Raw genomic sequence first — 24985 nt, 5'->3', positions numbered from 1 at the left:
AGAAAAGGCTCTAGGGTGACCTGTCACCTATCACACTAAGATGGACTTACAAGAAATCCTGAGAGAAACTTTTTACAAGAGCAGGACAAAGGAGAATGGTTTTACATTGAAAGAGGATAGACTCAGACTAGATGTTAAGAAGAAATTCTTCCCTGTGAGGGTGTGGCACAGGTTGCCCAGAGAGGTTGTGGATGCTCCATTCCTGGAAGTGTTCAAGGCCAGGCTGGATTGGTCCCGAGCAACCAGATCTAGGGGAAGGCTTGCCCACCCATGGCAGGAGAATTGAGACCATTTGATTTTTAAGGTCCCTTCTAACCCAGACCATTCTATGATTCTATAAGAAGTTTCTGTGAGCTCATTGCTTGGGCTCACTACCCAAGGAAAGCTATATCAGTCAGGCAGGGGTCCATCCAGCTTAATACCCTGACTCTCACTGTGGCCAACAGCAGATTTTAGGGAGAAGCATCAGAGCACGGCACACTGACAAGAGTACAGTTCCCTGGTAAATATTTCCAGCTCCTAGTAACAGAAACTGCCCCTATACCTGGAGAAATTGACCCTTATAAGATTTTGCTCTAGAAAGAAAAAGAGCCATGTCTTACTGCTGACAGTAAATACAAACAATAGTAAATAGGAAAAAAATCAAGAAGAATAGCCAGACAGGAGTTTTGTCAGAATAGCACATGGATCAGGGGGAAACAAACTTTAACCTACAGCAAGTTACCTGCTGTGGTTTCTTGGCACTTGTCAAATGACCAGCGAACCTCCACAGCCTGGCCACGCTCCTTTATCTGCTGCTCAATCTCGCGCAGCTTTGCCCGAACCTAGAAACAATGGACTTGGGTAAACACACAAAAGATGCCTTCAAAGTCCTGGGAACAAAATTACTAGAAAACAAAGAGACTGACAGCAATTCCACTTAAGGTCAGATTCTGCCCATCTTCCAAGGACATTACTAGCTGGCTTACAGCAGAATGAGAGCACTTAATTCCTAGGGATTGACACAGCACCTCCAGATCTGCTTATCACACAACATGAAAAGAAAATTCTGAAAGAGCTAAGATGCAGCTGTTATCCCAAACCACAAGAGCTCCCTTTTCTGAAGCTCACCTGCTGTGTGAAGGCTGAATTCCCCCCTGGCATGGGCAAGTTGGATGGGGCTATAGGCAGGTGGTCCAATGGAGAGCCAGTCTTTATCCTGCTATCAGTCAAGGAATAATGCCACACAAGAGCACTCGGGCAACACAGAATTATACTCTGCAACAGACAGAAAAGTCAGTATCACTGAGCAAATTAAGGTCAAAACAATTAAGTTACATTTAATTGTTTTACAATTACATGTACATCTACAGAACTAACCACTACTTAATCGTATTACCAAGGCACTCATTATCCTCTCTACAGCATATTTACTATCTGGGTGGGTTGGTTTTGTTTGGTTTAATTTTTTTTAAGCTCTGACAAACCCTTTGGATCCTACAAACTCACAGCCCCAATGCACAATCCAACCCTCATGGTCCAGAAGGGGCATTTACATTAGCGACTTACAACTGTCATCAAGTGTAAAGTCTGAGAAGAAACATCAGGTAACAGACCTAAATTAATGAAACCATTTTGTTTGATAATCACAAGTCTGATTATTATAGTAATAATACCATGGTATATGCATTCTCATTCTTTTATGAGCTTGTACATTCAAATAAACACAGACAAAACTTCACTAAACAACTCCTATGATATTCCCCTACATTTTCTGGCTCACAAAGCTGTTTTAGACTCTCAAACCAAAGAATCTGCTTATCTTGAGAACATCAGCAAAGGTTTATTATGCACATTCTTAGAATTATGGAAATCCTTAGAAATGTGCCTGTTTCCACTGAGACATACTAAAGATCAGACTATTATTTACCAACGTCAACTTTTTAAGCAGGTTGTGCCTGAACTCCAAATCAGACAAACCTTTGAGGTGCATATGCTCATCTATTTTCCCTAAAGCAACTCTCCAAATACAGGATTTTTATATTAGAGACATGTTTTATCACATAGAAAATAGGAAAAAAACCCAACAAACCCTCTAAACGTCTTGACCAGAAAGCAAACAAGACTTAATGCAAAATGGTTATTTATAACCCTGCATTGCTCTCTAGCCCTTGCTTCTAGAAAGGTCCTTACTTCTAGCCAACTGTACTATAGAATTTTTCTTTTCCTCTTTTTCTCTGAGAGCTGGCTGGCTGCTTCTTGATCCTGCCAGGGCTCCTTCCTCTCAAGTTCCTCTCTTGAGCAGCAGATTCCCAAGCTTTGTGCTCTCTTCCTCTTCAACTCCTGCTCCATTCTGCACTCTCTGGAACCTTCTCTGCTTTAACAAGTCTTTTCTCCCCTGGAAGAAACAATCTCCACTCCTGCATGGACCCACCTCACCTAGTCACTCTCCTCTTGAAGGAGAAAAACACAATCATGAATGAATGCACACACTGAACAGAAATTGCCTCTTTCTGACACAAGGACACTGAGAACTGAATCCCACAGTGTCACAACAGCACCAGTTCTTTGAACATCTATCAGTACGGCTTTGGCAACTTTGCCCTTTTATTGCAATGTAACATTTAATCAATCCCCCTACAAAGATTATGAGTTTAGAGTAGTTCCTTTTTACAGCCTGCTACCACTCCTAAATCACCACATTCTTCCATAAAGTAGGAGGGGCTGTTTCTTGTGTGTGCTGCTTGGTTGTGGGCTGGTTTTTTTGGTTTTTTGTTCTGTGGGAACTTTTTTCTGATGAGGGGGATGTTTGTTTTTAAGAGTTGACAAAATTACAAAGCACTTTCATTTCTGGCATAATTTCCTCTCCTGGATGAAAACCTGTTATTGATATACACATGGGAAATAACCCTTTCTTTCTTCCTCATCCCTTCTTTTGTAAAGCTTTCCCAGCCATGTGGAGCACCTGTGAGTAGAGCAAAAGGCTCTATTCCAAATCATTTTTCTTATGCAAGTCAGTCAAGGGCACTGCTACAGCACTGTCTGACAAAAGCTCTGTAACACATCAGCAGAGATAATCATGGTTTGCTATTTCTGTACTCACAAAGCTGCTGACTCAGACTGTAATGATTTTTCTGTGATGGCACACAAACTGTCCCTGCTGACCCCAGGATCACCACCACTGAAACGTACCTGCAGGATGCAGCTGAGCCCATACACCACCGGCCGGTGCTGGGGGCACAGCAGTAAGTCGCTGAAAGGGCTGGGAGGAGGATTCCCTGCAGCTGGCTGAGGGGTGGGAGTTGAAGGAAGAGCATTCCCTGTCTGGGCAGACAGGATGTGTGGTGGGTGCCCACCAGCACCATCCAGCTGCATGGCAAGCCTGCGGGTGCAGAAGTAGGCCAGACGTCTGGACAGGTACGCAGACTGCACAAACTCTCCAGAGTACTGCAGGGAACATGGAAGGAGGGGCAAACATCCTTGTCACAAGAACACAACAAAAAACCCCGACCTTCCCAATGTACTACACTGTGTGACACTGCCTTCAAGAGGCAGTTCTTTTTTGCAGAGAGCTCCTTAGCATCATGGATCACCCACTGGCTACTAAGCATCAGAAAAAGCCTTGAAATGTTCTCTGGCAATGACTTAATGTGTAAAAATGTACCCACACCCAGCCTTCCCAGAGCTTCAAACATTTGCCCAGAATCTGTTACAAGAGAAAGAAAGAAAAAAGCAGTTTCCATGTACTGGTACACAGCCAGTGGAACTATCACAGCTGTGGCATGGGCAGGGATTACCAAGTCCAGTGCAGGAAAAAAGGATAAAGGAGAATAAAAACTGGAAAAGAGCAGCACCAAAAAGACATCCTTGCATGAGCTAAGAAGGATGCTCACAGGGACACTCCCTGGTGTTCTTGGTGCAAAACAGCTCATTATTCCTTATCCAATAGGAAGGGGATGGCCAAAGCAGAAGTGAGCACTCTCCTAAAGCAAGCTGAGAGTGCATTTCTCACCCGCAGCAGCAAAGGAAGGAGCATTTTCAGAAATTCATCCTCTCCTGACCGTATCTTCTCAAAGCACTCCAGGACCCACGTGAGGAACTCGTGCCGGTCCAACATGCCATCCTGCACACAGATAAAAGCAGAGCAAATGGGTGAAAGCTGAAGTAACCTCCACTAAGGCAAGGCTGAGCAGCACCGCCTTGCACTCCAACAGTGGAAATTAGTCTGGAAGTTTTCACAGTTCTGTGCTACCCCTGTCCTATTACTGAGCTCAAAACTGCATCTGGTCTATTCACTAGGAAAGAGAGCATCTTGCAGAAATAAATCATGTGGCATCCACTCCCCCTTCCCTCCTCTGCTCACACCAACCCAGCAGTTCCCACCAGTCCCTCACCTGGAACATGAACATAGCCAGTTTCTCATTGTAGTCCCACTGCTTCAAAGCCTGTTCCACCTCTTGGGGCATTGGTCCTGATGGTGAACCACAGCCTTGCCCTGGGAGCTGTCTGTAGAACTCTGCAATTTTCTGCAGCTGCTCTGACAGATACTTGGTGATGATCTGTGTCCATTCTGGAGAAAAGAGGTTAGCAGTGAGCACTGTGGCAAAGAGGAGCAGGAAAGAATCAGGATGGTGCATAGGTGGAAAGCAAAAAAAAACCAGAACACAGTCAGGGGAACTCTTCTAGACCACAGCAATCTGGAGCAGGCCAGGATGCAAAGATGTTGGATCCAGTAATGTTTAATGAAACTGGGAACACAAACAGGGAGTAACATACCAAAATTCTCTGGGAAATGTACATACTCACTTGGGAAGTAGCTAATCAGTCATTACTAAATTACAACTTTACAATCATTGTATGGAAGAAAATGGTAAGGCAGCAAAGGAGCTCAGTAGAACTTAACAGGGAGAAAGAAAAGTAAGGCATCCATGGCTGCTAAGACTTTATTTTTCAGTGTACTTTCATAGGTGGCCCTGTTACTCAGTTACTCACATCAGAACCCAAGGACTTATCAGCAGGAAACAAGTTCATTTGGATTTCCAGACTACCTCTTACTAAGCAAGAGCAGGCTTAGAAGGAAACAGCTGTGCTGGCCAAAGGCAGTGCAGCCCACAGAGTGCTTACCAATGAAGGGATCAATGACATGACGCTTTTTCACCTTCGTTTCCGTGATGGCAGCGTAATAGGCACAGGTCATTTTGATGAGCCACGCTGCTCTCATTACTGGAACAGTGTATTTGGCCAAATAACCAAAAACCTCTTCCTTCTTGCTAAAGATGGGCACCTGTGATGAAATAGAGAAGGAAAACTGAACTTGGAATAAATGAAGCAGCTAAAGCAGCTATACCTGCTGCAAGTATGAAAAAGGTAAAAAGGCAACAGAGCAACACAGTACCTCTACCTCAAAAAAACCTGCTGCCAAAATTCACTTGTGGTCAGAAAGCAACAGTACCAGAGCTGCATTTCAGTACAAACAGAAACAAAACAAATTGAAAGAAGACAGAACATATAATCACACCACTGTAAATCCATGCCCTGAATCCTGCAAACATCTTGGAAGTTATCCTCCAGAGAGCACATCAACAGCTATGAAAGATACAGACTGAGTCAGTAACAGAGTATCTGCCATGCAGAGTGAAGGAAGGACTCTTCACTTTGTATACAAAACCAAGTGGTTACAGAAATCTCACAATATCATGAGTACTCAACAGAAGACAGAGAAACAGGGAGCTGAGTACATAGCAGGAAGGAATTCATTAATCCAAGATTCAAAATTCAAGATACAATATAGGAGGATACCAGTAAAATCATCAGGCTGCAGGACTATAAACCAGGAGACAGTAACACATCACAGGGAAAAGTACAGCTGTGGGGCTCATTTCCACACAATACTCTGGAGAGTGAAAGTATGTGTGTTTTCACAGAGGAATGAAAAAAATTCACAAAAACCAGGTCCATTTGGCAGGTATCTTCAAGTCCCCAAATTACTGATGTTCATTTATGCTATGTTTCCTACATCCTTCCCAATTACTCTCTGATGCCTCAAAGTCAGACTACCTGGCTACTGACAGTCACTCTTTCACATCCAAGTTCACAAAAATGGATGGAGCTCATAGCAGGAAAACAGGGGAAAACCTTGAAAGGTTCAAGCTTTTACCATGACCTCAGGAAACTGATGGTCAAAACACAAAGAAGGACTAAGTTTATAAAGAGTCAGATACTGGGAAAATCTGATTACTTTATTTTCCCCCCAGGAATGACTCAGATCATTTTGCAACTGGGAGTTATGATTTTTCCACAGTGCATACCACACTGACAAGCACTTTTTTGTATGCCACCCCTGAGAGAGAGCTATCTCCCTTGCTATCAGGCCTGATAAAATGCCAGAGTAAGACCCTTTTTCATACTCTACAGAATTCACAGCTATAAGGGGAATATCTACCCCTAAACTCCAGGGCATAGAAATACTGTAGCCTGGCCAAGACCAAGTGATAGCACAGGTACTCCACTCTGCTGAAAAGCAGAAACACCTCACTGCAGCAGAAGTCTGGGAAGTCATTTAGATGGTTATTTTCAGTAATTCTCACTAAGACTTTTGAGAACTTGAGAAACCCTCCACAACAGAAATGTCCTAATCTAAACAACAGACCAAAGGCAACAGTGGCAGCTCTTTGGAAAAACAACGGAACCTGAAAATAAATCAGTCGTGTCCTACAAGCCAAAAGGCAAAGCTGCACACACCTCAAAATAACAGCCTAGAGACCAGATCTCAAAGTGTGGATGACTACAGTCAGGGCACTACAAATCCCACATCCACTCTGCAAGCTGAAAGCTTCACAAGATGTATAGACAAGGAACTTCTGCAAACAGTAAAAGCCTTCAGAAAACCTTGAGAAACAAGCAGAGATTAAACTCTCTGCCTCTCCTGTAACATACCTTCTTAGCAAGATGAGTGAGGGGCTTAGTTCCAGCCAGATCTGTGAACCAGTTGTTTATGGCACTCTGGGAACGTGCTGTCACCAGCCAAAAGTTATCCTTCTGATTGACCTGGGGTTTCCGTCTGCCCGTGTCAGGCAGGGTGTTGCACCGTAGCTTTTCTGCAATAATACTGCTAAAATTGGAGCTGATCTGGAGGAGAAGGAAAAAAAAAAGGATTCATTACATTTCAGAGGTCAAAGACCTGATCAGTGTGCTTAAAATTTGTCACTCATTTATCACTACTACCAGAAGTCTCACCAGTATCAACTTTTGAAACACAAAGTACCTGCCAATAACTCCTTTGTTATACTTGCAGAGATTAATGTGTCTAGACAACTCATACAATAATCAAGCAGGGACTCAAGTTGAGATGGACACAACCCTTTAAAAAAATACCTGTCAAACCAGACAGAAGGCTCCTCCGACAGAAGTCAGCCAAGGAAAACAAATATCCTGTGCTTATTGATTGCCTTCCAAACCAGGTCATTACTAGTTGTTTTGCCAGGAAGTCAACATCTTGACTTCAGAGACTGGAAAATGGAGTTGAAGCCTATTATATAACTCCCATTTTAAACTTCCAGATGTTTCACGAAATCATACTTTCCTTCTACTATGGCTATCATGTAACCAAACCAATAAGGAGTTTCTCTCTCCTACCATCACAGCCTTGTGCTTTAACAGCAGAATTTAAGGAGTCCTAGATGCTGGCTTAACCAATACTGCAGACACAGACTTGCCCCTAAGATGCACTGAACTAGACAAGAACCTGCTCTCTCAGAGGTGGGACACACTTCTAAACGAATGCAGAATTTGGATTCTACAGAAACGGAGGGTCAAGTCTTAAAAATACCCACACAAAAGGGGAAGATCTCCTAGTTCTCGACACACGGAAGGAACGAGACCCAAGACTGTGCAGGATCCAGCCGCCTGCCCTGCCAAGCCCGCCCTCGACCGTCGGGACGTCTCTCACCTTCGCCGGATTGAAATTGACATTTTTGGCACTGCCGTGCTCGTCCCCAGAGACCGCCGGTTGGTTATTGAAGCCTTGCTTGACATTCAGCGCAGTCAGCTCATCCTGCGGGGAAGGACGGTCAGCAGGGCCCGGCCCGGCCCCTCCGCGCCCACCGCCGCCGCCTCCGTCCCCACGGCGGGGACTGAACCAGGCGAGGCCCGGCTGCTCCCCCGACCTCCGCCAGCCCTCGCTACCAGGCACCGCCCTGGGCAGTGCCGGGACACGGAACCGGGGCTCCCCCGGCCCGCCGGCGCCCCCCACCCCGGGATCCCGGTGGGACGGTGCCCCCTCGCCCAGCTCCCGGCCCCGCGCCGCTAACCCGGCGCTCCCTCAGGTCAGGCCCCGGCACAGCGGTCCTGCACCCCGGGTCCCCCCAGCACGTTCGCCCGGCCCCCGCACCTCCTTCTGCTTAGGGTCCTGCGGGTACACGTCAGGCGGGCCGAGGCGCGGGCGCTTGAGCGGGCGGTGCTCGTAGCTGAGGACGCCGAAGGCCGCCATGGCGGGCCGGCCGGGCGGGGGCGGCCGGGCCACAACAGGGGCCGCCGGGGCCGCCCGCGCCTGCGCGTTACGCGCTGCGCCGGGGCAGGTGGGCGCCGCCGAAGCCGGGCCGAAGGAGCACGGAGAGTCACGAGCGTCGCCGAAGAGGCCCGAATGTTGCCGAAGAGTGCCGAAAATTGACGGAGAGACCCGAGTACTGCTGTGACTGAACGAGGACAGACGAAGAGTACCGAGCTCAGCCGGAGAGATCCGAGAGTCAACGGAGAGAACCGAGCGTCCCCGAAGCGGGGACGAGCGAAGACAAAAAGCGCTGAGGGCCGCAGGAGAGTCCCGAGCAGTGCCGGGATGGCCCGAACCCCTTCCGAGCGAAGACGGAAAGTGTCGAAGAGGGACGGGGCAGCCCGAGCGGAGGCGCCGCGCCGGTGCCTTGCCCGGAGAGGGGTGACACCACCCCCTACCCCCGTACCGGGGCACCCCCAGACCCCGGTCACCAACACCCCCGGTGCGGCCATCACCACACCGGCAGCAGCCCCCAGGGATACCGGCCGTACTGTCACACGCACCAAGCCCCGCTGTGACTCTCCTGCAGCCGCCCCCTCCCACTGCCTCGGTGCCTCCCCGTGATGCTGCCAGGGATCCGGGCGGGCTGGGCGCTGGGCTCCCCATCCCAGCCATGCTCCTGGGGCAGCCCACGGGCGGTGAGCCCTACAGCGTGAGCCACGGGAACACGGCAGGATGAAATGGGGGTCCAGGAGGTGTGAGGCGTGGGAACTGAGCAGGGAAGGTGACACTGTCCCGGTGGGATGAGCCAATGGAATGCGCTGTGGGGTCCCAGTGCGATTGTTAAAAACGAGAGCAGGCTCCCGGGGCTAAAGTGATTTCAGCATTTATTATAATAAAAGTAAAGCCCAAAGCAAGGGGGCCGCGGTCCGAGCAGGAGCGTTCCCGCCGAGGATGCTGCAGCGCCGGCGCTGGGGCTGCTCAGCCGCGATGTAGCGATGTACCAGGTGGAACGGCACATACTCAGTGGGTCAGAAGCCCCTTTTTATCCTGTTTTTTGTCCCTTTGGATTGGTTTCTTTTTGGATCCTTCATGTGCACGAAGGTTTAAGGCACTCGATTGGCCATTACAGCTCTGTCCAGGCTGGTTCATTTCACTTGGGGGTGGTGCACTTTCCTAAGGTGTGTTATGGTACACCTTATAACTCCCCTTTTAACCCCTTTGACAATGTAATAACCAAACTAACAGTACATGCTTAACAATCTATCAACTATTTTACAACAGTTTCTAACGTATTTTTAACAGGATGAGCCATGGAGTTCCACTGGGATGAGCCATGGGGTCCCACTGGGATGTGCTACGGGGTTGCAGTGGGTTGAGCTGTGGTATTCCACCAGAATGAGCTGTGGTATTCCACCAGGATGAGCTGTGGGATCCCACTGGGATGAGCCGTGGGTCCCCTCTGGAGTGAGCAGTGCCCCACAAGGCAGCCCTAGGGGCACGCAGGGTGCCGGGCGCAGGCGGTGCAGTGGGCAGGAAGCAGAGTGCTGCGGAAGCCGGCAGCCCTGGCCGAGGCTGCTCGCACGCGTCCCCGCTCAGCAGCCCCCATGGCGGCTCCTGGCGCCTTCCTCGTGCCTGTCCTCCTCCTCCTCCTGTATGGGCTGGGTCCCTACGCTGCTGCTGCCGACAGCCAGCCAGGTAAAGGGGCACAAGGGAAGGCCACGGGCCCCTTTTGTGGTTGGGGCTGGGGACTGGAGCTCCCAGTGATGGCGGGCGAGGACAGGATGTGGGGCTGTGTGGGCTGGCGCGCTGTTGTGGCACACACCAGGGACCCTGCGACCCCTGATGTGTCCCAGGACCTGCAGCACCTGTATGGCCCCTTGCAGTGGGGCTGCCAGGAGGGTCAGGCTGTACCAGGGAGCCCTGTTGGGGTGTCCTTGTGCCCACTGCAGTGCTGGAGCATTTCTGACCCCACCAGCCCCCTGGGAGTGCTCCTGCCCCATCACTCTACTGGCAGATCCTATTGGCCTGTGCCATGTGAGGGTGTTGGACAGGATGGTCAGTGGATCTGCACCAGCTGCCCTTTCCTTCCTGGTCCGTCAGTAGTGCTGTGCACAGGAAGGGGACAGGACACAAAGGCGTTTCTTTCCACCTGGCACTCTCATCCCAGCCACTGTTTTCAGAGAAAAAATGCACTCCTTGCCTGGCTGTCAGTAAAACAACAGCTTTCTGTGGAAAAAGCCCCTCTGTATCCCTGGACCTCCTGGGCTGGTGGGAAGGTGCCCTCCATCTCCAGGTGTAGAAGCAGCCTGTTTGCTCCATTGTGTTACATTAGAACCCAGGAAAGCTCGACCATGGCTTTCTTCTGCCCCTGCAGTGCTGGCTGATGAGCTTGTTTGGTTCGCACAGAGGGACATTCATAGGGATCCGTGGGGATCTGGCATGTGCCATGTCTCTCTGGTGCACCCCTGGGCCCTGGCACAGCCACCCACCACTGCCATGCCCAGCAGTGTCTGTTGCTTGCAGGAGTGGAGTGTGTCCTCTTCAACGAGGAGTACATGAACTGCACGTGGGGGAACAAAGAGATGCCCACAGTCAACTACTCCCTCTTCTACTGGTAGGTGCCCCTGCCCCATGGCCAGTCCTACAGCAGAGTGTCCAGCACTGGGTCCCTGTGCAGGGAGGCTGCTGCCAGCATTGCTGGTCCATCAGGCCTCTCCTGCTCCCCAAGCCCAGGGTGGGGCAGGCTCTGTCTCCAGAGCAAGCAGGGTGGGATGTGCTGGGGAGGGGGTCCTGGTGAGGGCTGGGGCATGTGAGGCCTTGGAGAGTCCTGGTAACCCAGTGTGGCACAGGTACAAGAACACGTCTGACAAGGCAGTGGAGTGCAAGCAGTACCTGCAGCACCAGGGTGTCAGGGTCGGCTGCTACTTCAAGAAGAACGAGCTCATCCAGTTCCAGCTTTTCCATGTTCTCATCAATGCCAGCGTTGGAGGCAAGACCCTGGAGATCTCCAGAAAGAACATGCAGCTGCAGGACCTGGGTACAGAGTGGTGGGGGGACCCCCCCTGTGGGTTCTCAGAGCTCCCCTGGGGGCTCCCAGCTGGCAGCAGGGCCCTGGCCATGGGGCCAGCCCTCATTAGGCATCACTTGTCCCTCGCAGTGAAACCAGAGGCGCCTGTCAACCTGACCCTCCACAACATGAGCAACAACCAGCTGCAGCTCACCTGGGCCTCCCCCTACCCCAGGAACGGGTGCCTGAAGCACGCTGTCAAGTACAAGAGCAACAAGGACACCAGCTGGACGGTGAGAGCCCTGGGCATGGCACCCTTGTGGCTGTGCCTGGGCTGAGCTGAGCACCAGCCTCCAAGGTGGTCCCAGCCAGCAGCTCAGGGCTTGTGTCTCTGCAGGAGCTCTCGGTGAATGGAGGTGTCTTCTCCTTACCCAGCGTGGACTATGAGAAGTCCTACACCTTCTATGTGCGCAGCAAGATCAACAGTTTCTGCGGCACAACCCAGCTCTGGAGCGAGTGGAGCGTTCCTGTCATCTGGGGCAGCAACTCCACCAGCAAGGGTACGTTCTGAGGGCTGCAGTGGGATAGGATGGACTGGAGCATGGCAGGGCTCAGCAGGTGAGAGATGGCCAAGCAAGTAGAGAATGGCCTGAGGCAGCAGCTCTAGGGACAAGACCCATCTGGGCATGTGGGGTGCTGGCAGCAGCATCCTTTGTACTTCTGGAAGCAAAACATACCCCACCAGTGGGACCTGCTGAATTTTGCCAGGGGATTCTTAGCACTGGAGGGAATGGCTGGGCCAGGACAGGGTCACCAGCTAGTTATGGTGACAGGATGGCAGTGCTTGGGGACAGGCCCCTTCTCCATGCTCTGTTCCCAGTTGAGCCCTGCCATGAACAATGCCATGGCCACCCACGCAGGGCCACCTGCAGTCCCACCTGGCTGCCATGGCGGTGTGCTTGCTGTCTGGGGATCAGTGTCACCCCTCTCCTTCCAGGCACGGTGGAGGATCTGTACTGGTTTGGGATCCGCACGGTTCTGGTCCCCATTGCCTCCTGCCTGCTGCTGCTGGTGCTTGTCATCCTGCTGGTGCGCATGGAGAGGTGAGCGTGGGGAGCTGCCTGGGCAGCAGCACTGGGGCTCCTCCCTCTAACACACCTCTCCTGCACAGGGTCTGGGTCATCCTGATGCCCCGAATTCCCAACCCCAGCAAGAATTTTGATGAGCTGTTCATCACCCACAACGGCAATTTCCAGGTAAGGTGGCACAGGCAGCCCTGCCCTGGGCTCACCCTGGCTGTGTGGGGTTGGGGCTGGGCTGGGTGGCAGCTCTCTCACCCTGCTCTGCTCCCTGGAGGAATGGACTGGAGTCCCCAAAGATGTTGTGGAGAGCTTCAAGCCCAACTACAGCGAGAACATCTGCTATGTGACTGAGCTGCCACCCAAGGACAGCCATGAGCCCCTCTGGGACAGCAGCAACCATGCACCACCTCCAATGCCTGGGCCCCCAGCCGCCCCCAGTGAGCATAGCCCCTACCAGAACAGCTATGGGAGGCTGTGACACACTCCTGCACCCCTGCACGCCCCATTCTCCACAGCTTTGCTGCCAAACCTTACTGCTCCTCAGGCCCTGCTCCCTGCTCCTGCCATTTCTCTGCCAAATGCCCTGGACCCCCGGTCTTGCTTCCTGCCAAGTGCTCTCCCTGCTCCCAGGTGCCCACAAGCACACCCAGGGATGTGTCCTGGTGAGGGCAGCTGCAGCTAAGCAGGCAGGTGCCACTAGCCAAGTGATGGGGACACAGAGGATGAGGAGTCCCAGGGGTCTAAGTGTGGAAAAATAAGGAAAGATAGACAAGAAAGATTGTAAACACGCTCAAGTGCCTTGCAGCTGATGTAGGGAAAACACATATACCATACTCATGTTGTTTAGCTTTGTGTATTCAGTAAGTAGAACTTGTGTTTAGATAACACAGGCCTGTGATAGACTTAGTGGCACCTTATTTAACATGCTTGAGATTCCTGGCCTGCTGTGGGAAAGATCAGATCACAGTGGTAAACCACAACTGCACAAATCCTTGATAAACAGTCAAAACCAGCAGGTTCAGTGATCCTCTAGGGTGGCCCAAGATCCACAGTGCCTGCATCCCTGCTTATGTGCCTGGGTGCTGCCTGGGGGGGGTCCTGCAATTGGTGAGGTAATGAGAATAAAATTCCTCTTTGCCTTTCATCCGTGGTTTTGTGGTTGTTCCTGTGTCCTGCCTGTGCTGGCTCAGCCAGCCAGCCCCTGTGTCATCCTGGCAGTTCCCCAGGCCTCGCTGCTCCTTCCCCTGTGTCCCCAGTTCTGGTGACACTAAAGCTCTGCCCACCAGGGGATTGCCCAGGCTCGTCCTGCAGGGTCTGAGGAAAGCACCACTGGAGCCCCAGCTCTGAGCACCTCTGACCTCTCACACACAGTGAGGCAGGGGCCAGTCCTGCTGTCCCACAGTGGCAGCATGTTCATCAGCCAACATCGAGCACATGGATGGGTCCCCTCCTGGCTGCCTCACAGGGCTCCCTGCACACTTGGGGATGTGCTGTGACCTCACTGGGCAATGGGCTCTGCTCTGGACTCTCCAACCACTTCTGCGGCCACCTGCAGCCCTCAGCCACTGCTGCTGTCCCTGCAGATGAGCAGACCTTTCTGGCCAACACTGACTGCAGTCCCCTGCAGCTGCTCTTACAGAATCCCAGAATCAATTATGTTGGAGAAGACGTTGGAGATCATTGAGTCCAACCTCTGTCCAAACTCCACCATGTCAACCAGACCACGGCACTGAGTGCCACCTCCAGTCTTTCCTTAAACACCTCCAGAGACAGAGACTCCCCCACCTACCTGAGCAGTCTAATCCAATGTCTGATCAACCTTTCTGGGAAGAAATTCCTCCTGATATCCAACCTCAGCCTTCCCTGGCAGAGGCACGTAAGAGCACACCCTCCCATCCTATCACTGCTTGCTTGAGAGAAGAGTGGGACCCTCAGCTGGGCCCTGGCACAGCCAGACCATGGCACAGCTGGGCCCTGGCACAGCCAGGCCCTCAGACAGCTGGACCTTCAGACAGCTGGATCCTGGCACAGCTGGACCCTCCGACAGCTGGGCCCTGGCACAGCCGGACCCTCGGACAGCCGGGCCCTGGCACAGCCGGGCTCTGTCACGGCCGGGCCCGGGATGGGGTCACGGCCTGGTTCCCCGCCCGTCCCGCGGTGCCCCGGCGAGGCGGCAGCGCCCCCCAGCGGCGGGGGCACCCCGAGCCCCGCCCACCCCGCTGTGGGCGGGGCCTGCGCCCGGCCCCGGTAACTTTCCAGCCCTGCCCACGTGGTGCGGCGGCGGCCGCCCCCTGGCGGCGGCGATTGGCGCAGGCGGGCCCGCCCCCCTGCCTGCCGCGGTGCCGGCTCTGCGCTGCCGGCGGCCGCACCGGGCGGGGGCACCGGCACCGGGCAGCGGGCAGCGGGCAGCGGGCACTGGGACTGCGCTCGGCACGGCACGGGCTCACCATGATCGTGTGTCCCCAGAGCGTGGAGCACCCCCGAGGAAGCCGATGCCAGCGGCTGCCGGGGCAGGTAGGACCCGCCCCGCCGCCACCACCGGAGCCCGTACAGGAGCACCGGGCTCAGCCCTGCTCGCCGCCACCGGGCCGGCACGGCTAGGGCACCAGCAGGCCGGGGCATGCCCGCTGGCCGTGCGCGGGACCGGCGGGGCTGTGCTCTCGGGATGCCGCGACCGGCGGCTCGGTCTTGGTCCTGGTCCTACTCCCGGTGCCGGTGCTGGTGCCGGTCCCGATGCGGCGGTGGCGTCCCCGTCCCCTTTGTGCGGGATGCGGGAGGCGCCGTGGCTCCATCACTGCCAATCAAACTTGTTTTTCTCTCTCCGCCTGCACTGCCCGCGCCGCTCACCGGGGGCGCTGCCGCCGCCGCCGCCCGCACAATGGGGCCCCGGGTACCGGCCGCCGGCACCGCCGGAGGGGTCCCTGCCGCAGGCACTCGGACTTCCCCTGTCCTCTCGAATGCCCAGGCACAAGGGCCGGGCCAGAGGTGCTGCCGCGGCACCGTATCCAGAGAACGTTACCGGAGGAGCCACCGGTACCGGCGGAGCCGCGGTCTCACCGGGCGAAAGGATGAGCCCCGGCCGGGCGGGGAGCACGGCGGGGTCCGCCGGCCCCTCTCCCGCACATCCCGGCGCTGTCCGGGCTCCTCAACCTCCTGCCTGCTTTATGTGCTCACGGCTGCCGGCCGGGAGCCTCGGGCACCGTTCCCCCGGGGTCCGCCGGGCGGGGAGGGGACGAGGTCGGTGGTGGGTACGGTGGGTACGGCGGGTACGCATCTGAGGTGCCTGTCAAGAGTTCGGGGGGCCCGGACACAGAAAGGTTCCCCTGGGAGGGAGGCGATGCTCCCACAGCCCGGGAGTGCGAGTGGATGCACTCCGGGAGGAGGAGGAGGAGGGCTGTGGCCGAGGAGGATGAGGAAGGTGCCACTAGGGCCAAGCGAGAGGTTGGGGTGGCAGAACTGAGGGCATGTGGCAGGCGGTGCCGGTAGGAGACACCCTGGGCTGAGCTGGTGCCTTTGGTAGTGGGCAGTTCAGCCTGGCCAGGGGCTGAGAGCCGAGGAGGTGGCTGTTCTGCGCCTCCATCCCCCCCTTCCTTCATCATCTCCTTCTAAGACACATCTGCCTGGTTGCTTGCTCCGTCATCACCTGGACAAACGGAGTGAGGAGAGCTGGCAGCACCAAAGGCTGAGCCATGGTTGCACAGCTCCTTCCTGGGACCACCTTTCCCAATAAGTGGAAGGGTCCTTGGCTCCTCCACCTCAGCCCTCCAGGACAATACCAGGGCTGTAGCCCCTTGGGTGTCCTCACAACATCTCATTTCCCCAGGCAGAGGGACTTGGTAGGAGGCTTCTGCAGGTCACTTCTGGCTTTCATCTTCTCCTGTCGATCAGAGAAGCTGGTGCTTTTCATCTTTCCATTTTAATAGGAGTTTTTGGGGTTTTGTGGACCCCTTTTACCAGAGGAAGTGAAGAGGACACTCTAAATGTCAAGTAAACCTTTTGTTACTTGAGCGATGGTGTTTTCACCAGAAGTGCAGGATGGTGGAAAATAGCCTGAGCTGCTTCCTGCACTGCCTGTGTGGGTGCAACTGCTCTGTGCTGCCACACAGCTCACCCCTGCTGTCTGCCCCTCACCCCTGGCTGCTCTGCCAGGCACCCTGGAGCTTTGGTGGTTTGCAGAAGTGCTCCTGGTTTCCTGGTTTTCTCCATTGTTCCCATGCTCCAGTCACCAGCCAGCCTTTGGGTGACTGCACTGGAGAGACAGGTGGAAGGAACAAGACAGGGCCAGAATTTCCCAAGAGAGATTTCAGTTCAAGCCTGGGAGCCGAGATGCATCCTTTGTATCCAGGGGTGCTGCTGGGCTCCCACATGTGAGCAGGAGCTGTGGCTTCCCGTGTGACACGGGTAGCACCTGCTGTACCCGTACTCTGGGGTGGGCAGGGTGCAGGTGCTGTCAGGTGGGAATTGTGGCAACACGGTCCTTGGAGCATGGCAGCTGCCTGGGCATCTTTCCATCATCCCTGCCCTCTGTTCCCACCACCCTCTCAGGAGGGGCTGGAGCTGTGCTGGACCCTGGTGCCAGGCTGGTGCGGGCATTGCTGGGGGTGTCTGTGTCTTGCCAAGCTGCCCATCTGTGTTTTCTCTGGTGGGCACAGAGCTGTGCTCTGTGCTGCAGGATGCCCTCCCAAGCTGTCTGCTTGGGCAACATGTGGGGAGCTCTTCTGTGTGCTTCTGATCACATGGAAGGTACCAGGCCATGGTTTGCCTCTTGGCTTGCCAGGGCAGGAGGCTGGGAGCCCCTCTGCTGTTTCTACAGCTCTCTCACATCTTGGTACTGGGCAGGAGGGCTCCATGCTGGCAGATGGGCTGTCCATTCTGGAATGTATTTTGTGTTGTGTTTCTCCTGATCTGGCCTTGCACCACTACAAGGAACATTATTCCTGGTTTGCCCTTTGGTTCTGCTCACCACGCAGAGCCTTCTCCCAGACAGAGACCAAGCTGTGTGTCTTGCTACCTGTCCTCCTGCTACCTGTGTCACTGAGCAGTGCTCTGTGTGACAGCTGTGAGAGTCCCTCTGGCAGCACCTAGCTGGGAGAGGGATCTCTGCCTCTTGCAGAGCCTGGCCTTAGCTGGGGTGTGCTGCTGCAGCAGGGGCTGCTCTGGGAAGAGCTAAGCAGAGCTTGTTTCCTGCAGGTAGTTAAGATGTCCAGCAGTGACCCTGAGTGCCCCCAGTTCCTCTTTGTGAAGGTGCTGGCAAGCCGAGGGCGGCTGGAGGCGGTGACCCAGCAGATGGGATACCACCCCCAGTACCTGGACAGCTTCCTCAAGACACAGCACTACCTGATGCACATGGACGGCCCCCTGCCCTTCGACTGCCGGCACTACATCGCCATCATGGTGAGCCCTGCTGGGACCTGCCAGAGGGGATGGGGGCTCTGCTCAGCCCTGTGGGGCTCTCCTTAACCTCCAGCAGACACAGCCTGTGCCCTGGGCTTCTCATCAGAGGCCAAAATCACAATGTCCTGGAGGCTGAGTGAGAAGTGGGTGTGGGGGCCTGTCCTGCTGGGGCAGTGATGCTGATGTGCTGCTCTTGCAGGCAGCAGCCCGGCACCAGTGCCGGTACCTGGTGAACCTGCACGTGCTGCAGTTCCTGCGGGCAGGGGGGGACCCCCAGTGGCTGCGCGGCCTCGAATTCATCCCCCCCAAACTCCGCAACCTCAACGAGATCAACAAGATCCTGGCACACCGGCCGTGGCTCATCACCAAGGAGCACATTGAGGTACTGGGAAGGGCTCTCAGCCAGGGACCAGGATGGCAGTGGGGACAGCAGCCTCCCCAGGGGCTGCCAGCACCCTGCCCATGTGTCACATTGCTGGTGTGTCCGTGTTCTGCAGAAGCTGCTGAAGATCAGCGAGTGGAGCTGGTCACTGGCAGAGCTGGTGCACGCTGTCGTCCTCCTGGCACACTGCCACGCACTTGCCAGCTTTGTCTTTGGCTGTGGCTGCGAGCAGGACGAGGGGCTGGGGGGCCGGGGCGTGCTGAAGCCACTGTCACTCGGGAACCAGTGCTTCTGTGAGGCCACTGCCAGCAACAGCTACGGCCAGGAGCTGCTGCGCATCAACCGCAAGCGGGTGAGCCCCAGGGTGGGTGGGCAGGGGATGGGGGGACAGGGTGGCTGTGCAGGTGTGGGGGGATGCCCTTGGGAGTGCTGCCCTCACCCCCAGGCCTGTGTCTGTGCAGTCCCTGGACTCCTGCATGGAGCTGGATTCCCTCCGGGAACGCATGCAGCGGATCCATGTGGAGACTGAGGGCAGGGACGAGATGAGGCTGCTGCAGCAGGACCGAGAGGAAGGTGAGGGGCAGGGAGCAGGGTGGGAGTTCATGTGGCATCCCTGTGTGTCTGTTGCTCCTCTATGCCTTACATTTTCCATGATGTGTGGTTCAGAGGGGCAGAGCAAGGGCTGGTTGATGTGGCTGGGAGCAGGGCAGCTGAGCTCTGCTCTGACCCAGCTGCAGGGCTCTCCCCTCTTGCAGATACTGACGGGGAAGTCACCGGTGCCACCAACCTTGCGTGCTACATGCAGGACCCTGACTTTGGATACCAAGACTTTGCCCGGCGCGATGAGGATCAGACACAGGTATTCAGAGTCCAGGTAAGACTCCTGCTCTCTGGGTGGGCAGCAGCTTGGGCTCCCCTCCCCTCCCATAAATACTGGCAGAGTTGCCCATGCAGACTGGCCCTGCCCCACTAGGGTTGGGAAGAGGGAGGTGACTTCTGTCCCCAAGAGTTGATGATTTTTTTCACATGGCCATCCTGGAGGCAAGGGTAAAAATCATTCAAAAGCTGCTTGATAAGGGATGTGGTTTGGGCAGAGCTACCTCCAGAGCATATTCACTGAATTCTTCTGCTTCCCAAGGTCTCCAGGCCTTCTTCCTGGGAACATGCTCCAAGCTCCTTTTTGAAATTGCAAAAATCCTCTTTCTGTGCTCAACAGGATTACTCCTGGGAAGACCATGGCTTCTCACTGGTCAACCGGCTGTACTCTGACATTGGGCATCTCCTGGATGAGAAGTTTCGGATGGTGGATGGTCTGCAGAGCAGTGCCATGGCCAAGCGGCAGGGCTGTGAACCCTCTGTTTTCAAGCGGGGCATCTGGAACTACATCCACTGCATGTTTGGCATTAGGTAGGGAAACCAACCTCATGGTCCAGGGGAGAAAACTGAGCTGACTCAGGCGGGAGGGGAGGGCACTCAGTCTGTCATCCACATGAGCATGGAGAAGGGACAGAGGTGAATCCCCTGCCTGCATGTTGAGACAGGCAGGGAACAGATACTGAACTGCTCTGGCCAGGGCTTTGGGGCAGGGTTTTGGTGCCTGGTGGATGTTGCCATGTGCCCCCCTGCTCTGTGGATGTGCCATGCCCCAGGCAGGCCACGGGCAAGGTGCTGGCTGTGACTCCCCCCTGTGTTCCCCACAGGTACGATGATTATGACTATGCAGAAGTGAATCAGCTCCTGGAGCGAATGCTCAAAGTTTACATTAAAACTGTAACCTGCTACCCAGAGAAGACAAACTCAGAGATGTTTGACAGGTTCTGGAAGCAGTTCAAGCACAGTGAAAAGGTGGGATAGCTGGCCCCTGGCTCTGACTGCCTGGGGCTGAGAGTGGGCAGGGGCTGCAAGCTGGGGTGCTTTGTGAGGTATATGGGAGGTTTTTGAGCCACCAAACCAGTCTGAGGTGGGGGGGATGATGGAAACTGGCTGTTTGTAAGGAGTTGGGCTTAGTGTGGCATGGGGCTGCCCACTGTGATGAGGCCAGGTGCACCAGCAGCCCAGGCATCTTCAAGGTCATTACCCCAGTGCTAAGTGCTTCCTGGCGAGCCCTCTTTCAAGCTGTAACTCACAGGAGCAGCTGCTGTGGGTGTTGGGGACTGTGCTGCTGCCAGCCTGGAATGCTGGTGCCAAGTAGGCAGGGGACTCCCTGGCACACAGCTCTGGGAAGCAGGGAGGGGAAAAGGGGAGCTGCCTGAGCTGGAAAAATTGGTGGCATTTTGATGACAAGACTCATTGCCCAGGTGGGCAGCTGCTTGCACCGCTGAGCACAGCACACTTCAGCTGCCTGAGCCTCTCTGTGTTGCTGCAGGTCCACGTGAACCTGCTGATCCTGGAAGCCCGGATGCAGGCAGAGCTGCTGTACGCCTTGCAGGCCATCACCCAGTACATGATCTCCTAAATGCTGGAGCTGCTGCAGGGCCCGGCAGCCTCCTCTGTCCCTGGACTCGTGTGGGACCCTCACGCTGGGACCGACGGCGAGGGATTCCTCGATTTAGTTCACTTGACTCTGTTGTTCCTTTTTGTTGGTTCCCCCCCGCCTTGTGGGGGTCACTGAGTGGCCCTGTTATGTGCAATTACCAAACTGTGAGGCAAGTCCGTGCTGCTGAGATGCTGGAGACTTGAACATGTCCAAGGAGGACTGCCAAAAACATGGGGGAGAGGGAAGTGGGGAGGGGACTGGGGCCAGATTAGAGGGATGCTCCTTGCCTGGGTGCTGTGGGAGCCTCGGTGGCACAGGGAGGGCAGAGGGGACCGCTGGCTTCCTTCCCTGTGCTGCAGTGGCTGCTCTGCTTGCAAAGCCACACTTGGGCACCTGTCCTCAGTGGCGTGGTGTCCCTCAGTTGGGAACAGTGGGGGCAGCATGTGGGTGTGTTGCAATGTTCTGAGTTGCAGGGCTAGGCAGCAAGAGTGCTGGCTCCTAGCAAGGGCCCTTCCCCAGCTCAGCAAGGGGATGCACTTGCTGCCTGCGTGTTATGTCCTTTAGGATTATGTGCCAAACCCTTCTGGGATGGACAAGACATGACCCAGCAAACTCCAAACTGTGAAGCTCTTGCTGGCAGAGCATCCTCGTGCTTTGCCTTCTCTGACAGCGGGATGAGAAGGTTCTTTGACAGTGTTCAGGCACTGGAGATTTCTGCTGGGGCCTTTGGCAGTCCTAAGCCCCTCCTCTGCTTCCCATCAGCAGAGAGGCAGGAGAAACAAGGGAGGCTTGTTAATTTGTTTGAGTTAATGTATTTTGTATCTTCTTACCACCATGAGAGGGCTGAGGCCCTGTGCCCAGACACTTGCTTAACAGCATGGTGGAGGAGCCTGTGGTCAGCACAGGTAAGCTACAGGAAGCTTCTCCTTCAATGTGGGGTGGGGGCACTCCTGGGACTGCCCCATTTGAACAGAGGCAGCCTGTCCACCAGCCTTGCCCTCTGCCTGGGGGGCTACACCACCATTCCTCCCATCTCCCTGAGCTGCTCCCTGCCTGTGCCACAACCCCTGGCTGGAGAGGTACAAGGGCACCAGTGCAGGCTCCAGAGAGCAGCCACCAAGGGGAATGAAGCCACCTGTTGTAAGTGGGAGCCTGAAGCAAGGGCAGCTGTCGAGTCAGCCAGTGCACGCTGCTTCAGTCGACCTGTTTACTGCGTAAATATACGGGGAGAAAACCTTGTGTATGGAAGCTACAGAAAAAGCCTATTTTTGCTATAAATACATTATGTTTGACATGGATGTGTGCTTTATTTCTGCTAGATTTTGTGAAGGGGATCCAGACTTGCATGGTTGCTGTGAAGGCAGGACAGCCAATGTCTGGCTGAGCACAGCACTGAGATGGCCCAAGTGTCAGGAAACCCAACGTTCTCAGCCAGGCTGGGGTCATGCACTGACAGCTCTGGTCCATGGCCAGCAGCTGGTCACTGAGGCTACACCTATCCTGTTCAGCTCAGCTCTGTCCTCTTGCCATGCTCAGATAAGCAACTGCTGCAGCATTGTGTGTTTGAGAGGAAAAGAGGGAAGTTTTTCAAGGGGCTGTGGCACTCCAGCAAGGAGGAATGGAGTGTGCCAAAGGAAGGAGCTGGCTGGTACCTGGTCACACATGGCCAAGGTGGGGGTGCTGCTTCTGCAGCTGAAGAAGAAGCATTTTGCTCACACTCCCAAGCAGACACTCAGTGAGCAAGGCCAGGAACCAGGATCAGCTTTTTCCTGATCCATGCTGCTGCTGCTTTCCCTCCACTGGGGCCAGGCCAGCTTGTACTGGGCCAAGCTGGTGCTTGGGCAGTAAAAGGCCAGGACAACTGGTGCTGGGTAGTACCAGCTGAGTCAGTACTGGTGCTGGAACAGTGACACCAGTGCAAGCATGACTGGTGCTGGGACAGCTGCCACCAGGCTTGGCTAGACAGTGCTGGGCCTGCCTGCTATGCTATCACTCAGCCCCAGGGAGGGCTGGGCAGGGACCAGGCAGCTGGGTGTGCTGCTGGCTGCCAGGGGTAGCACTGGTTAACCACAGTGCCAGCCAGCTTGCCAGACTCCCTGCTGTCCCTGCAACAGCAGCTCCATCCCCTGCAGGGCTGGGATGAGCCACAGCAGCCAGGTCCCCACAGGGCTCACTGCTGGTGACGCTGGCAGAGCACCTGCAGTGCTGGGCAGCCTGGGCTGGCTCCCAGCCTGCTCCCACCACCACCCCGTGCTGGCCAGGAAAGGGACAAGGCAGAGACAGCGTGGCTGTGGCTGGGGTGAGGGGCTGCCTACCCCAGGTGATGTGATGCTGGCTCCTTTTACCTCATCTCTACACCTGCACTAAGGGCTGGCCTTGAGCTGCCACACACTCCAGCTTACACACAAAATACCAGCCACACCAGTAAGATGAAAGGCTCCATGCTTTCTCAAGCCTGACCAGAAACAAGCAGAGCTGCTGGCAAGGCCAGGAGAGGCTGCAGGCAGTCACACACAGCATGCCACAAGTCTGGCAATTTCAGTGCTTGGGTCCCTGTCCTGGTGGGCCCTGCATCCTTCATGTGCTTGGGCCAGGATTTTCCTCCCTATTGCTCTGTGGCTGGAAGAACTGCCAGAGTACAGACTGCAGGCTCCAGAGAGCAGCCACAAAAGGGGAATGAAGCCACCTGTTGTAAGTGGGAGCCTGAAGCAAGGGCAGCTGTCGAGTCAGCCAGTTCCTCTGCAGGAACGTTCCAGGAGATCCTGCAATGGGAGCTGGGACACTGACTGTACTGGGGATTACCCAGGGGAGGATGCAGGCACATGCCCAAAGCAGTAACTGAGTTTCTTACAAAGCCTGTAGCAGAATGAAGGCTGGCAGGTGCAGCCAGGACTGCTTTTGTAACAGCTGAGCCATACCCAAGCTGCATGGTGGGAGAAATGGTGTCCTAGCCCATGGACAACACCAAGTGCCACTGCAGCAATGGCACTGCCACAGCTCCTACAACCCACCCAGTCAGAGTCAGGGCTCTGGCTGCTGCTCTTACACAGCTCTGAAGGGGAAATAACAGCTCAGGAGAAGGCAGTGTGCACCCACCATCTCCCTGTGCCCCAGCCCTCCTTGCTCACACACCACCACAAAGGAGACATGCAGAGGGCAGAGCCTTTCCCACTGATGGGCCTCCACACGTGGGCCCATCCCTGGTGGCACACAGGTATTCATCAACCAGCAGGGGCTGGAGGCAAAGCAGGACTGTGGCCAGAAACCCAGCTGAGCAGAAAAGCTCTTTTTGCACTGGCTTCATGTACTGCTGTTCTGCAGACAACTACCCACAGGCCAAAACACTTATGGGGACAAGCTGGGAGAGCTACGAGGTGTCCAAGACTGCAAAAAAGGTGCAAACACAATGCACTGAAATGACAGAACACAGCAGGACTCTTGGTGGCTACTAAAGACAGTGTCACACTCATCAAAAGCAACCCTGAGACAAGGCATTCAGGTCCCATTTTATTCTCCTTGGCAATGCTTAAATGGCACAGGCCAATGCTCGAAGAGGTAAACTTGCCTCACTGTTGTGAGGCAAGTTTTGAACACATTCACTTTGATCCAAACTGCAAAATCTTGGGCATTTTGTGTCTCCAAGAGCACCCATCATAATGTGCCTGCAAGAAGCCCTAAGTACCCAAGGAACAGATGAGGGGCTGAGAGTTCCCCTAAGGATCTCCTCCTAAATCCCCATTTTTGTAAAGTGGGTTAAATCTTGAAGCAGGACCCTTAACAGCTCCTTAGAGTTATTTAGTTATTTGCATTAACTGTAGAGAGGAATAGGATTCAAAAATAATATTCTGGTTATCCAAGGCTTTGAATTAAAGTTTTCTCATTGTACACATATTGTGCAATTTCACAAATGAGTCTTTACCCTCAGCAGCGTTAGAACATGCCCAGCTTTCCCTCTGTGTGTCTAACCTGGCCAGTGGAATCCTTAGTCTACACTCCTTCCCTTGTTTCTCCCTCATCCCTTTACCTGCCACCACCGCTGCTGACACACAAAGATATCTGAATGCAGTTATACAAAACAGAGTCACCTTTAGCACTGAGGTCTAGAAAGGCAAGAAATGAAGGGACTGAAACAACTCTAGACTAGTCCTGCAGGATTTACAACTCCCCAGGGTCG

At 54.5% G+C, this 24985-nt stretch overlaps 3 protein-coding genes across 5 annotated transcripts in view; 2 read left to right on the top strand and 1 right to left on the bottom strand.

Moving 5' to 3' along the window:
- The window catches only part of MED12 (mediator complex subunit 12), a 34941-nt gene extending 26346 nt beyond the window's left edge, over window positions 1–8595 (bottom strand). Inside the window, exons 1-9 of the mRNA XM_059482625.1 lie at window positions 8369–8595; window positions 7928–8032; window positions 6916–7107; window positions 5104–5263; window positions 4374–4549; window positions 3992–4102; window positions 3172–3426; window positions 1111–1257; window positions 725–824 (exon numbers count right to left, since the gene is read on the bottom strand). Of these exons, the coding sequence (XP_059338608.1) occupies window positions 725–824; window positions 1111–1257; window positions 3172–3426; window positions 3992–4102; window positions 4374–4549; window positions 5104–5263; window positions 6916–7107; window positions 7928–8032; window positions 8369–8467 (1345 nt within the window). The 5' untranslated portion in view covers window positions 8468–8595. The remainder of the gene's footprint in view (window positions 1–724; window positions 825–1110; window positions 1258–3171; window positions 3427–3991; window positions 4103–4373; window positions 4550–5103; window positions 5264–6915; window positions 7108–7927; window positions 8033–8368) is intronic.
- A 1417-nt stretch (window positions 8596–10012) lies between these two features.
- On the top strand, window positions 10013–13703 carry IL2RG (interleukin 2 receptor subunit gamma). The gene is made up of 8 exons (XM_059482643.1): window positions 10013–10165; window positions 10994–11084; window positions 11320–11507; window positions 11628–11770; window positions 11875–12037; window positions 12475–12580; window positions 12649–12733; window positions 12834–13703. Exons 1-8 carry the CDS (start codon window positions 10075–10077, stop codon window positions 13035–13037), a joined length of 1071 nt encoding a protein of 356 aa, XP_059338626.1. The 5' UTR covers window positions 10013–10074; the 3' UTR covers window positions 13038–13703.
- Window positions 13704–14918: 1215 nt separating this feature from the next.
- Window positions 14919–22103, top strand: LOC132079824 (sestrin-3-like). Of its 3 annotated transcripts, none has more exons than XM_059482642.1 (9): window positions 14919–15073; window positions 17750–17953; window positions 18153–18335; window positions 18451–18687; window positions 18797–18908; window positions 19091–19209; window positions 19552–19742; window positions 20036–20180; window positions 20701–22103. In XM_059482642.1, exons 1-9 carry the CDS (start codon window positions 15008–15010, stop codon window positions 20788–20790), a joined length of 1347 nt encoding a protein of 448 aa, XP_059338625.1. In that variant the 5' UTR covers window positions 14919–15007; the 3' UTR covers window positions 20791–22103. The 3 variants fall into 3 exon arrangements, with proteins under 3 accessions (XP_059338625.1, XP_059338624.1, XP_059338623.1); XM_059482641.1 differs by having other exon boundaries at window positions 19073–19194; XM_059482640.1 differs by having other exon boundaries at window positions 19073–19209.
- Window positions 22104–24985: the final 2882 nt, after the last annotated feature.

Source organism: Ammospiza nelsoni, chromosome 15 (genome assembly GCF_027579445.1).
Source record: "Ammospiza nelsoni isolate bAmmNel1 chromosome 15, bAmmNel1.pri, whole genome shotgun sequence".
In the NCBI taxonomy this organism is placed as follows: domain Eukaryota; kingdom Metazoa; phylum Chordata; class Aves; order Passeriformes; family Passerellidae; genus Ammospiza; species Ammospiza nelsoni.
Note: the sequence above shows the minus strand (reverse complement) of the source record. Positions and strands in the feature narration are given on the sequence as shown.